Source organism: Ixodes scapularis, unplaced genomic scaffold (assembly GCF_016920785.2).
Source record: "Ixodes scapularis isolate PalLabHiFi unplaced genomic scaffold, ASM1692078v2 PGA_scaffold8__174_contigs__length_109621045, whole genome shotgun sequence".
NCBI classification, from domain to species: domain Eukaryota; kingdom Metazoa; phylum Arthropoda; class Arachnida; order Ixodida; family Ixodidae; genus Ixodes; species Ixodes scapularis.
Genome location: NW_024609883.1, coordinates 22,834,081 through 22,848,432, shown reverse-complemented (window position 1 = coordinate 22,848,432; position 14,352 = coordinate 22,834,081). Strand labels below are relative to the sequence as shown.

The window sequence follows — 14,352 nt, the reverse complement described above, 5'->3', positions numbered from 1 at the left end:
AACGTGAGCTTGAATTGTGAGCGTCTGCTATTTCATGGAGGAAGCAATTGACAAACCGTGCTTTATTTGCAGGTTTTAAGTCACTCACCAGTGTGTAAAAATATGCTCAGAACAAACGCATCAGCGGCCCCCCGAGATGTTTATCACCATCCGTGTGCGGATGAAAAATTTAACAAATGTCGATAAAACTCCCCCAGCAGAAACCTACGACTGTCAAATAAGCATCAGAGAAAGCTAAACATAGGGACTTTACCCGAGGCTTGGACAACATCATCATGTTTAACATTTACCTACGTCAGCTAACTTGCCCCGTCATATTTCGTTCGAGAAAGCTCTCGTTCTCGACGCCCTCACCAAGGTTAATATCTGATCCATGTGTAATGACGACTGAAATCGAAAGTCCCACGAAAAGTTTTGCTGGATATTCCAACAGACTAGTTATAAGCCGTACCCTTTCAGTGGTTCACGCATAATACCATGCCTAAACGGATCAAGCTTCTACTCGGACAGCATCATCAGTTTTTGTCAGTGTAAGCGATTATAAAGCATAGTTAAAGAGATTGCAACCAGCTGCTTTGTAGACCGCTGGTTGCGGAAATTTACGCCGTCTGTAACCATCTCTACAACAGCCAAGTTGCTTGAAGTCATCGCAAATATAAACTACAGGTTGCAGCGACCAACGTTTGTAGATAAACGTTGGTAGCCCACTGCACTCTTGCATTCCTACCCATCACTCCGAACAGAAAGGCGCTAGTTTCGGTTTGAGGTTGGTACCTTTTCTACAACATTGATGGTGGCGGCATCAGTCTTCTGCACTCGGTGCATTGGGCGTGTTCGTTTGAGTCCAGTTCTCCGTGCAACACTCTGCGAGTGCGATGCATTCTGGGAGAGAACTCGAACGGTGCCAGTGCGTGTGAAATGAACTTGCTATTAAAATTCTTAGGCCAGCTTCAGACAGGGCAACTTTCTCACCAATATTGGGGTTGCTGGCAAGTTGTTCTCTAGCTTTCCCTAAATCTGCACGCATTGCTGAGATCGGGTTCGGCGCGAAACAAATGAGCAACTCGGAGCAATTCAAAGGCGTTGAAGCGGCAGCAGGCCAATCAGGCACGCATAATTTTCATGTGCAGGGGATGATGACAGCTAAAGGCTTGGTTCTGGTTTGAAATTGGTTGTTTTTGTAACTAAACAGTTTCAGAAAGATGCATTATACTATTCTCAACGACATTTAAATGCACAAAAACATGTTTATAGTGCATAACTGTGTGTCTAAATAGTGCAAGAAAAATAATATTTAATGATGATGATAGCAAATCGGTGCATTCGGTTGCTGCGTGTAATAGCGGGTGGCCCGTGTTGCTGGTGTTCCGACGCCAAGTTGCTGGGAGAAATTGCCCCGTCTGAAGTGGCTCACATGATGCATCTTGTTGCCGAATCTTGTGTTGCGAAACTAGGTTTCAAAAAACCGATTCCCCATGTGACTGCAACCGAACAAGTGGTGCGCCTCCCAAAAAAGTGGCGCATATGCTCCTCGCTTCTTGAGCAATATATTTCTGAAGCCTCACTTGACTTGAACTTAATTTAGCGCTTATGTAGTGCTGTGTTAGTGCTATATCACTAACATTAGCAATTTTCAGTGATGAATGATAGTGTCTCTATAACAACAATATGTTAAACTTCTTGTTTTATGGAAGTAATTGCTAAGCAAAGAGAGAATTACGAAAGTATACTAGCACGTTTGTACTGGTGCAACTGCCAGCCTAAGTCGCTACCATCGGCGCTGGTTCGTTGTACGCTATGCCCCACTATCGACAGTGTTGCCCCTAGCAGCAGCTTATGTCCCAAACTGTGGCAAACGTTTTGTGCCTCTGCTAATAGATTATTGAGCTGAGCATACGGCCAAGAAGGTTGTGTGACATTTGAACTTCTGTTAGCTGCCCTCTTTCTTGTTTTGTAGTAAATATAGTTTCTTGTATTCGTTGTACACGTATGGCCAGTTAAAACCGCGTTCATAATCCACATTATTTCAAAAATTTAATAGCACAATACATTGCCAGAAAAAAAAATTTCATCAGTAACAAATAAAACAATTTAAATGACTATAGACCTTTTACCAAGTTACCTAAGCACCAAAGAGGATGCCGGAGATGCAGGTATGTCTGCTGCACATGCTTGCCTTATTGGTATAAAAGGTTAGAAGTAAATATCCAAAACGAGGCACTGATGGATGCACATGCAATGTGCTATTCTTCGGTTTTTGCATTAGAAGAGTTAGTGCTGCAGGTACCAGCATGTACAGCATCTGTAGCTACACTGGCAGCATGTTTAATTTGGCAAAATCTTTGTTTGCAGAAGTTGCGGCACTTTTCCGGAATATACGAGTTCATATTGCACACTTTTCTCAATGTCAAGCAAAAAACAAGACAACTCTGTCCCAACTGCCGACACCCTAGCTGTGCACGACTTGGAATAACCTTTAAGGCTCCCTTTATTTGCGTAATGTATAACCAACTAGCCCGTCGTATGATCCTTATTATAGTGGGTTGCAGCATAAGCTGGATAGAAGCCTCCTCCCTCCAAAGCTCTCTGCTAACGACGGTTGATGGTTTCCTCCTCTCCACTAACCCTCTGTCCAGCGTTCCCTCTGCTGAAGGCTGCAAAGAGCGGAGGACTTTGTGGGAGGAAATCAATTGAATTGAATTGAAATCTTTATTTCTTTCGGATCAACCGAAAAGGGAACAGAGAGACTAAAGGCAGAAAATGCCTGACGAAGGTCTCTGTCCCCTTTGCAGTTCGTACATACGGTACACAGTATGCTATACACTCGTGCAGCTGTAAACATCAGTGATTCAAGTAATGTTCTGGCTTTATAAGACATCATCAAGAGAGGATCGCAACTAGTAATATAGATTATGAAAGAAACTTTTTCACAAGTTCAGAGACAAAAACCATCAATTTGTACATGTATTAAAACGGCTATAAAACAGCTCACTGCCCACCAAGGGTGTCCTCAGCTCTTTCTTAAATTTAGAGAAGGAGTTCTTAAAATCCATAAAGGTCCCAAATGAATTTAATAATTTGGTCACCTGATAATCTTTAGTTTGCTTTCCGTAATTTGTTCGAATCTCTGGAGGTGATTAGTTGCATTAACTTGAAATCATAAATTTGGTTAGCCTTGAGTGTACCGTGTTTTCTAAAAAGTGGCTCGGTTGGAAGGTCTTGCATATTTCCTGTGTAACTTTCAAATAACCGCAAAATTTTCTTCTGTAATTTAAGAATCTTATTGTAGTTTGTGAGCGTTGTTGTACCCCATACTAAAATACAGTAGCATAACTTTGAGTAAAAGAGAGAGTAATATATTTGTTTCTTTAACCATGTAGGGATCAGGTTTCTTATTTTATACAGACATCCAACTGTCTGAGAAAACTCGGCAGTCAGCTTATTTACATGTGCATTCCAGCTAAGCTCCAGGTTAAACCAAACGCCTAAAAGTTTTTGTTTTAACCCTGCGACAGCCTGCTGAGAGTGCCAGCCAGTTGACATAATTGTGTGCACGCCTTTCTTGGTTGACCCCTACAGAGTCGGCCATCCCTCAGGAGAGAGTGCAGCCGACAGCAGAGCCTCCTGCAGCGGCGGTCACCTTCGCAGCCCCCTGCGGGAACCCCCTACAAGGTGGGGCCAGCAACCAAGAATCGCCCCCGGTGTCCAAGCGACCCCGAGCGCTGTCAACGGAGCAGCCACACGTGCTGCAGCCCTGCAAAGGTGGGAACTTGCAACTCTGCAGCAATCGCTAGATACCCTTCGTGTGCGTAGGTACAAACAACCCACGGTAGCGCCCCCATAAGGATGCCCACCCACAGTGAAGAGAGGGGGGGCGGAATATCTGGTGGGCGATCTTTGGGGATGTGACGGCGCAGCTTTACTTGCAGACAAGGGACGAAAACACCGGCTATTACTCGAGTCTCGCAGAACGGGAAACCGACATTGGGGACAAGGCAAACCTGTGCTCTACGGTTCTGTTTCTCGGTCTTAGAAGCTGGTTCACACATGTCCGTTTGAATGTGGTCGACTGGGCTACGACTACTTTATTGACTTACGACGTGGGACGACGCTGGCACACTGGCGCTGTTTGTTAGGTAGTCCTGGAACCCTTTCGATTTGCACATGACTAGACCAAACGTTTTGTGCTATTTGTGAGATAAAGTCTACACTGCCAAGATTTCACTATAGTGCTTTGCACAGCTTTCAATTTCACACCGCCTTGCAGGGGGCACCTACACCTTAGGTGTTCGGTGCTTGGTGAGTGGCGTCACCGCAGACCCCTACCACGTGGGCCGCCATACCCACTCTCAGGGGGCACCTACTTTATTGGGTGCTTGGTGACTGGCGTCACTATGAACCCTGAGACATCTGGGTGCGCCCACCCACGCCTGGCTGTGCATGGCTTAACCCGGGGAAGAAGAGATCCTGATGGTTGAGCTAAGCCCAGGGTACGCTTAGACCCTTCAGGGCCCTCCGGGCGAGGCAATATACCGCTTCGGCCCTTGCACAAATTATTTGCCAATTAACTACTTCACATCAGACGACGCAAAGTATATCAAAATTGTCATCCTTAGATGCATTTTACGAATATGAAAAAAAATATGATTGTATTTTCTGTATTAATTCAGAAACACAGCTCCTTTCTCTAGAAGTGGCAGAATTGCGTGTCGATATTTTTAAAAATACACTTTTAAACTCTCCTAATTGTTTACGGAGACTTCAACTAACTTGTGAATGTGAAACATTCAGTAACATATGTCCGTCTTAAAGGAACACTGACACCCTCCCCCTCCACCCTCCCCCCAAAACAATGTTTTGTATTTTGCCAGGCGATCCATTATGGTATCAGAAGACTACAAAATCAGTATTTTGCCACAGTATCATATATATTTTAATAAAGTAAAAATATGTAACTGCTCGAAACTGAAACCAAAACTGGACTGGGGATCAAAGAAGAAATATAGAGGAGGAGAAGTTACTGGAAGTCACGTGGCTGTGCAACTTTTTTCTTTCAATCAACGTATTTGCAGCTTTCTATAAGCCATAAAAAATGGGTATCATATTTTTTGTCTATTTTTAGCATTGAGTGCATGCCTTCGATGACCCACGACTTTTATTATCTTTGGTGATTGTGTCTAAACCATAAAAACGGCACGTATACCATGGTGCAGAGAGTGAGTGCGACTCAAACCAGCCAGTTCTCGATCGGCAGTTTTGGGGTGGAAAGAAAACGAATTTCGAGCTGCAAATTGTGTTCTGCGTAGTTGGGTTCTCATATATCATGTACAAATAAAAACCTTGGCGAGCATAAATACCCTGTATGTGTCTCTTTAAGAGAGAAACAACAACAAACCTTCACTCAAATTAAGCTAGCATGTTTTCGTTTTGCCGCTCGACACCAGCTCCAAGGAGACATGTTTTACAACTGACAAAGGCCGCACAGCCATGCTGCTCTGTCGTAGGGTATAAAAAGTCATGCTGTCCCTAGCTTAATTTTATATTCGTGTTTTCTTGCATTGCCTCCTAAGACCGGCCCCCTCCCCGTTTGCCCACAAAGGACTGCAGGCAGTTGAGAGCAGTATGCGCAGCACTTTACCATGAAGCCCAAAGCCCTCACATGAGGGTCTATCACTGCGGAAACAAGGCGAGAAAAGTGGTATCTGGGAAGTTGGTATCTTGGTGTTCAACATTGCGTGACGACAAACAAACCAGCGTACCCTTTCTAAGTAGCCATGCGTACCCAATGGAATACAGATAGAACTTTGACCACTTGTTGTTGGCTGCTTCCATTTCAGTTGATACAGTGATGGTACGGGTCATATTTTGTATATTTCTGTAAAATATATACTATTTAGTATGAAGGTAGTGCCTTGGGAGAAGCACTGAGCTATACATATAGGGTGCTTCACGAAACGCGGGCCGAATCGTTCCTGTGAAAAGCATGCATCGCACAGAAAAGGGTTGATGTAATATGGTTTCCTGACAAAGGGCAAGTTTAGAAAGAAATAAGTGTCCGATATAAATAGGTAAATAATTACTATTAGTGACTAACTTTATAATATACATTTAAAGGTATCATTCCAATTAGAAATATGGTGGGCATAATTGAAAACTGTCGAATCCACCCACATGCGCAGCCTTTTATGGCACTCCATAAAAACACAGAATGGGGCATGTTTTAAAAAGGGGGGGGGGGGGTCTTAGGAGGCTGGGACACGATATCTTTTTACACCGTACGATAGAGCAGCACCGCTGTACAACCTTTGTCGGTCCTGAAAAATGTCTTTTTAGAGCCGACGTCGTGTGGTAAAGCAGCTATACGAAGACAAGCTGGCTCAATTTGAGTAAAGATTTGTATTCATTTTTCTTTTCAGGAGGTCATATGTTACTCCATGTTAGTTCAAGTTAGTTCAAGACACTGTAAGTGGTTGAGAGTTTAGGGAAAATAAAAGGTGGCCTTTTTTTATTGTTGACGTGCAGTTTTGCAAGGTTTAGAGAAATGAGCTGCATATTAGCTTTTCTGATGTGCTAGTTTGTAGTAGGTTCCAGCATGGTTTATCACACCATGTATCCTCAGTATCAGTTGCCATATCATCTGTATCAGTTCCCATGACAGGTCTTGTGCATTCTTGTCTTTGTTTATGATCACAGGAAATTAGAAGAGAACAAATATTCGCCCGCCGTAGTACGTTTTTGACTCCGAGTGCTCTTTGTTCTAACGTAGATGATTGTATCCTTGTTCTAGGCAACGGATGCCCGACTTCGGAAGAAGAAACAAGCCATCCAACAGAAGCCATCGAGGACGATCGGTTCAGCTGCTGCTTCTGCGGTCACACCTCGAGAGGTCACCATGCCATAGTCAGCCACATCCTTGCCCATTCCGGGGAACGACTGCCTATTCTGGCGCCCGCAGCGCGCAGGCCCCCCTTTGAGAAAGTGGGAGCGAAGAGAACTCGCCGCAACTCACAACGGTGGAACAACCGTTGCGTCCAGAAGAGTTCATCACAAAAGACAAACTCGGCAGTCGCGCACGGATGCACGCCGGAGAAGAGCCGTACAAGTGCCGCTTTCGTTCCGGGTCATTGAGTCTGCAACATTCGCCACGTTAGCCGACTTCGACGGAGCTTTACGGGAGTTCCAAGTCGACAACGAACTTGCGATTCGCGTTAGCATAGTGCCGCGGCCATTCGCTCTTCTAGAGTGGAGTCGAAGCTGGTAAATTTTGAGGCTGATATAAATCATAATGACTGGATATTGATTGGCCACGTTAGTTTTCACTCTGCTTCTTATAATCAAACTTTCGCGCAAGTGACGTGTAGCGGCCAGGGGCGGGTTCAAGGGGAAGGGGTGGGTGGCGACCCCCCCCCCCCTCCCAAGTTTTAAGGTCAACTTTGTTTCAATAGAATCATTGATATACATCAGCCAAAAGTTTAAGTTTTGGCTGGTTTTTTTTTCTATTCAGTTGACCCAAATATTGGGTCAACTAGATAGATCTAGGCGGCGTTCCGACCGTAACGTCATATCACAGCAGACCTGCCCTCCGCCAGCCGATTGCCTACCACCCCCACCCAGGCCTGACCCATAAATCCGCCCCTGATAGCGACGCTAGTCGTGTGGCGTTGTGGGAGGCGGTATGTGTCGCTTTTGGATGCGTGTTCCTCGCGTACGAGTTTGGAAGATCGTAAGACGGCATGTTGCATTGGTGCTCGCATCCTGATGCAACGATTCTACTCATGCAGACGGTGGGTGCACAAGGCCGCAGTGTGGTGTGCGGTTTTCGGCCGGCTTTGGCTGTGGTGCATTGCGGGTTAAAACCAAGTGTCCCGTTCTAATTGCAATCTAGTTTTTCGTTTTGTTTCCCGGGAGGCTGTCCAGCAGACGCACACGCGTATGGGCTTCTGCCTTTCTGCTTTGCCTCACACTCCTCCCAGGAGATAGCTTGTGCTTATGTAAATGAGGATTATTAAGTATGAAGGAGAGTGTGGTGAAACAAGCAGAAAATATAGAACAAAAGATGCAGGCGTGTAGCACTGAGTGATAGCCTCAGCATAGCTGAATCACGCTTCGATGAGCCCTGTTTTCGGTGCCAAAACACTTTTGACCTGTTTAGTTTGAGTTTTTAGCAACATAATGAGCGACAAAGCACTAGTTTTGCCATAAACGAGAGTGTAGCCGAAACTACAAGAGCGATCGAGCCCTACGCTTTGGTCTTGTATACCGAGACGAGCATTCGCACAATAAAAGCGTTAGTCGAGGCGATGCACTTCAGTTTCGCCCATACTTATAAACCGGGCTAGAAGGGTAAAAGCTGCCTTTTTTGCAACGATTGAAAGTTCAAAAGCCAAGTCCGCAGTCCGCGAGGTGGATTGGCCAATGATTGCGTCCGGGCGATACGTCAAATATGGGTGCAATTAGTTGATGAAGTCTCAGCCAGAAGGGATGATCGCGTCGTGTGAATAGTGGCAACTTCTGGTCGAGTTGCACGGCAACGTGCAAATAGCATCACTCTTCAATAAAAGCATTAATTATAAAGTTGAGGAATTTCTCAACAAACACCTTTGGACAAGTCTCGCAAACATCGAAGTTTTGCAGTATAAAATTTTTGTCCTTTAACATTGGCTTTAAAGAGCCTGACGACTAAAAAGGGAACGCCTCCAGATGCTCATGAACTGTACACTTGTGATGGTTCTTTCAATCATTCACTGCGCACTTACCCCTGGCTTTTTAGCATTCGGTTTTTCCAGTTGCTGTCCAGAAAATAGTCGTAGCACACGCTGTATTTCTCCTTCAAGTATGCCACTCCGCGAGTTTTAAAATTGGCATTGATTTCGGACTGTTTGCAGCAAGTGACCCATTTCTGACATCTGAAGCAAAACAAGCATTTCTCAAATCATTCTGGCGATAAAGTGACTGCAGGAGAATCGAGATCCCCAAAGTTTTTCACTTACACTCGTCAGTCTCGAGGGAAACAAAAGAATGACGGGCTCTTCCCGTGCCAGGTGCAATTCCTGCAGTGGAGAACAGAAGAAACCACTGCTCCTTCTATCCTTCTTTCTTTTACAACAACTAGGAAAACAATCGGGCCGCCAATGCAGACCTCAACACTCGGTGTCGCGCAACAATGAAGAACGGCAGAAACACGCACGACGGCAGCGACACCGTAGAGTACCGTTTAGGCAACCCCATCACATGCCGTTGTGTTTCCTGGTCACATGCTCTGACAGCGAGAAGGGGAGGGAGGGGGGGGGGGGGAGGCATCACCTAATAAACCACCCCCCCAGGGGAGGATTCAGCGCAACCATTGTTCCAATGCGAAAAATCCAAATAAGGAGGGTGTCAGTAACGTATTTGGCAAGGGGCCAAAAGCAATCACAGTCCAAGTTCTGCAGCATTGGCATTAGCTTCGCCACCTTAGGCAGCGCTGTGAATAGTGTCGGCACCAATAGCGGCGCTTCGGTGGTGGGGGGCGGGGCTCTCATTAATTTAAAATTAAATACCCAAAGCAAAACGTCTTCGCCGCATCATAAAAATAAAATATAATTTATTCTGTATCCTCGTTTCTGTTTGTTTCTCTTTCCATCTGGAACCAAAACCAAAAACCGACTGGGCTCCGGTTTCACAAACAGTCGCACTCGCTCGACTCGCTAGCACCGTCGTTCTTTTCTGCCAAAATGAACCACATGCAAAATCGTTTGAACGTCTGGCAAAACTCTGTGCGCTGCCATCTTTGTCACATCGAGATTTTTGCGCTGTTTGTCAATTTTTGTGGCGTTATCAGTAACAGCCAAGGCCTATTGCTCACCGCCGGCGATCCTCGGGCTGGAGGTTAGTGTTTTTTACGCTCTTCTTGCGCGCGTCAGTTCTCGCCGCCCAGTCGGTCGCTGGTTTTTCGCCAGAACCAACAAGGCGGACGTACACTTTAGCTTGAAATTTGACTTTGAGTGTTGGCGCGGGCACGGGCGCTTGGTTTTCGAAAGCGCTTTTTTTTGCGTGAGTGCTTGTGCAAGCGAAGGATTCTTCAGAATTATGCTTTCGCACCCTGGCCTTTGTCAGCGCCGAAGCCAACTGGTGAGACGGAGCATGTTCTTCGGCGCCCCACTAGATGTCGCTGTGCATTTCGCATATCGTCTGTTTGTGGCTTCCTCACGGTTCTGTCGCAAACACAGCCTTTTGTGTGTGACCTGTCTGTGTGTAATCGTTTAGTGTTCAAGTCATTTTCTCACCATCAACGTTTCGCTGCACGTGGTTTTGTTTGCCCAAGGCCGAGGTGGCATTTCCCTAGCTATCATTTTCTTTGTTTGTGACGTCGTGGGTAGTACAGACTGCACAGATCTTAGATCCCTCGACTTGTCAGCTTGCTTCATATGCCGTTTGGGTAATGTGCTGCAAAGCCTGTTTCACGTATTGTGTTTATTTGGTGAAGTGATATTTGTTGTGGGACATTACACCAAAGCTTGAAAATGTGGCACACATAGTCGTGCTAACAAACACTTCTGGCGCTGAGGTCCAGCACTTTGCCCCACTACAGCATCTACCACGGCAAATAAAATGAATTTTTTATTATGATTCTGACAAAAAAAATTACACGAGGACACTTAAAGGAGCTGTGCAACGATTTTAACGTTGAAAGAATTGACATCTTCTACTTTTGACATTGTTTGCCTTGTCACAAAGGACAGAAAACATACCTCCTTCCTTCGAAATGTGTCCATATCGCCGCGTAATTGCGAGGCAAAAATTAGAATATTCCTCGACCTGCAGCCACGAGCAACGGCCGTGTGAAACACGCGGCATGACGTCAATGGGTGGTCTTGTAGAAATATAGCAAGTTGTGCGAATACCTGCTCTTTAAAAGGTAACTTTTCTATAAATCTTGTCGTTGCAACATATTATAAATGTGTCAAAAACCTGGTATCATCGACAAAACTTTTATTATACGGAATTTTAGTGGCGCCATCTATGCTAGGTTTACAAAACCGTCGGCTCTATCTGCTACCGCAAACAGCAGAACAGCCGCCAGAGGCTGGAGAGGAACGGGGACAGGGCCGGGACGGTCGGGTGTGGCCGGACCCAGATTAGAGTTTCCTTCTTTCACCATATTGTTCACGCTGCGCCCACCGGCACATGTTCATGCGGTCGCGAGCGGATGAGTTCTCGCTGCTCACTGATGGCTCTAGAGAGAGAGCTTCACCGGAACCCCGCACCACCCCCGTTGACGTCACAGTGCACGTGACTCGGAAGATGGTGAAGGAGTTGAGAGGTGCCGAAAATCTCAATCTTTGTCCAGTTTTAAAATAAAAACTAGGACATGCAGGCAAAACGGTTTTTACAGCGGAGCTGTTAAGGGCTAGTTTCCCGAGGGTCATGTCCGGTGCAAGACACTTACGGACAAAAACGCCTCTGGCAGCTATCGCCATCTATAAGCAACGGCGGCAAGCACACAACCAGTATGGCTGCCGTCGTCGCTGGTAGATGGCGCCAACCTTTCCAGCTATAATAGAAGAATGGATAGTTGGGGGCGTTGGCGGGAATTCATCGTAGGAAACAGCGCGAAAAACAGACAACGACAAAGAAGAAGCACACGTAACGAGCGCAGCGCTCGTCACGTGCGTTTCTCCATCCTCGTTTGTTTTGCGCAGTTTCCTACGCTCTTATCAGTTTTGGTTTGGACATAGGATGGGTCGGCCGCGCACCCTTTCGGGGAAAGAAGACTGGCTGCGGAAGGAGCGGCGACGTACGCGGCAGCACGAATGGGTCCATAACCGCCGCAAAGCCACTGTTGCCTCAACTTCCACTGTGTCGAGCGCTTCGGATTCTCTTGCCAAAGAAGAGCACATCGACCGCCTGGAAAGCCGCCGCCGAGAACAGAACCAGCGATGCAAAGGGCGCTGGCGGGCCAATGCTAGGGCGAGGATCGTGCCACGGAGGCCAAGCGCAAGCGCGAGGCTCGGCTACAACGGCACTCCACGCCGGCTGAACAGTCTCGGGCACAACGGCAACGTTCCGGAGGGAGTTCGTGGATTACCCGTTTGGCGTCACGTGCGCCGTGTGCGACTGCCCCTGGGTCGCCGGAGATGTATCCACGATCGGCAGCGTGTCGGACAAGAAGAAGCGGGAAACGGGCGCGTGCGCTTTGCAGGAGTGTATCGAGTGCAGCTCCACTGGTCTTCCTTCTTCACGAAAGTGGAAAGGCTGAACGTTTTTTTGTTCCATACTTCAGAAAGGTTGAGACACCAACTCTCAAATTATTTTAAAAAAGCAGTGAAACTGTTGCACAGCTCCTTTAAAGGGATGGTGAACCGAAATGTGGATTTCAATAAAACGATGCTGGAAATGTAGGTGGGGCGCTACAATTTCTACAACACTACTAGCAAGGCGACATCTCAAATGGACGGCCGTATTTTTGGAAAAAGAAGTCGAGATTGAACCAGGCCGACGAGGCGCGTGACGTCAAGATACCTAGTTTCCTCCTCTCTTCGCTTCGCTCCCTCGAGGCCGCGAGGTGGAGAAGACGCGAGGCAGTTCCCTCTCCTTCCCGGACAAACATGACGTCAACATTCCTGCCAAATGCGCCTCTTTTTTCTAAAAAAATACGGTCATCCGTTCGAGATATCGCTGTATGGGTGATGTTTTGGTGTTTGTAGCACCCCGTTGCACGCTTTTGCCGCGTGTTTTGGGGAATCCAGATTTCGGTTCAGCATCCCAGCATCCGTGCAAGTATGCAAAAGCATTATAGTCCCGTGTAGTTGCCTCACAGTCCATCGCACGAAGCCCACAACAAGCGCAGATGAAGTCCGAAGCGCACCTTTTGCACACGACGGTGACATAACGCAACCCCCACTGCATAGATGCTGCCCTCCCCCCCCCCGGCTCCCGTGACAAAGCTTTGGTGTGTTGCTGTGCTTTTCTTTTTGTTCTACTTCTGAGGCGCATACGCTTCGACCTTCAGCGGCGCATGCTTGAGGACATTTTTATGGCCATCTTTTGGGCACAGTGATGTCACCTTTTCCCATAATGGGACATTTAAGGCTTTCACCTTAATAAAACTGAGAAAGGAATGTCTCATCAAATTGAAAATAGGAAAGCGAAATTCTCGCGTGTCTAGTAAACACTTCAGTGAAAGCAACGTCCATGTATCCTGTTGGTTCCAATGTGTTCTGTGAGTGCTGGTCTCTTATATTAGTTCGAAGTTGACTCCTCTTTGAACTTTGTAAACCAGTAAGAACACATTTCCTAAAAATAACAGGCAGGAAGAAGTGGAGGCTGACTCCTGGAGTCATTTCAACTAAATCCCTGCTTATTCACCCAGTCTATGCAAAATGTACGAGGACCCCCACGATTGAGGTTCGTTAACTCTAGCAAGTCGGTGACACTTCAACGTCCCAAAAAGTTAGGTATACACATGCTATTTGCTACCGTTTGAATGTTTAAATTCGCTGAACCATAGAATTGCACATAATGCGTAATGCACTTCTCAGTGAGCAATTTTGAATTTGTAAATAATATTTAGTAAGCATTAGAACAAATTAATCACTCGAATTTGCCGGGCCATGGCCGACATTTTAAGAAGTTGGGAAGATTTCTGCTTTTGTTTCGAGCAGAAGTCGCAATGTGACAAACTTCTCTGCCACATATTCGAGGCAGGAGGAGCTAAACATGAGTTGGTGACGAGCATTTACTCTTCAGCAACTGTGTCACACTTGGATAAAAATGTGTCGGCAAGCTCAATGTAGCTAAAACAAGTGTGCTGCGCTTTGCAACACAACTGTATGCGCGTTCACAGCTAAGAAGAAAGCATGTTGTTTACTCTAGTGATAGCAAAACCTTTTAGAGCGCAGCTCTTAGGCGCCCGTTTCCGGCTTGAGCGGCATCGCTGTCGGCGTAACCGCGCAACGACGATGACGTCACACGTGACGTCACTGATGACGTCATCAGTGACGTCATCCTCATTGTCATCGTCACTGATGACGTCACGTGTGACCTCATCAGTCATGATGACGATGACGCTAAATTCCCCGCTAAATCTAGCGAAAAACATTTGGCCGCTAAATTTTTCCGCTAGTTTTAGCGGAAAAAATTTACCCGCTAAATCTAGTGGAAAACATTTCCCGCTAAAGTTAGGGGGAAAAATTGGCCCAGTAAATTCCCGCCAAATTCACTTGCAATTCTCTCACCAAAGATAAGCATTTTCTGCAACTTGTGTTAAGCACACGTCGATCCACAACCATGTTAGTAGTGGGCAACTTTCCACCTTCTCCCCTCAGTACCCTTCCCTCCTCCTCCTCAAGAGCTGCGCTCCAATTCGGCGTT

The 14,352-nt window shown here is 46.4% G+C and overlaps 1 protein-coding gene and 1 long non-coding RNA gene across 2 annotated transcripts in view; one reads left to right on the top strand and one right to left on the bottom strand.

Moving 5' to 3' along the window:
* Nucleotides 1-7,294, top strand: part of LOC8036689 — a 29,379-nt gene extending 22,085 nt beyond the window's left edge. The window contains exons 5-6 of the mRNA XM_040210042.3: nt 3,580-3,762; nt 6,788-7,294. Coding sequence (XP_040065976.1) covers nt 3,580-3,762; nt 6,788-7,128 — 524 coding nt within the window. The 3' untranslated portion in view covers nt 7,129-7,294. The remainder of the gene's footprint in view (nt 1-3,579; nt 3,763-6,787) is intronic.
* Nucleotides 7,295-8,824: 1,530 nt separating this feature from the next.
* On the bottom strand, nt 8,825-10,818 carry LOC115331296. Its single transcript, XR_005715362.1, has 3 exons — nt 10,731-10,818; nt 8,991-9,050; nt 8,825-8,906 (listed from the first exon to the last, which is right to left on the bottom strand). It is a non-coding gene; the product is annotated as an uncharacterized LOC115331296 (long non-coding RNA).
* Nucleotides 10,819-14,352: the final 3,534 nt, after the last annotated feature.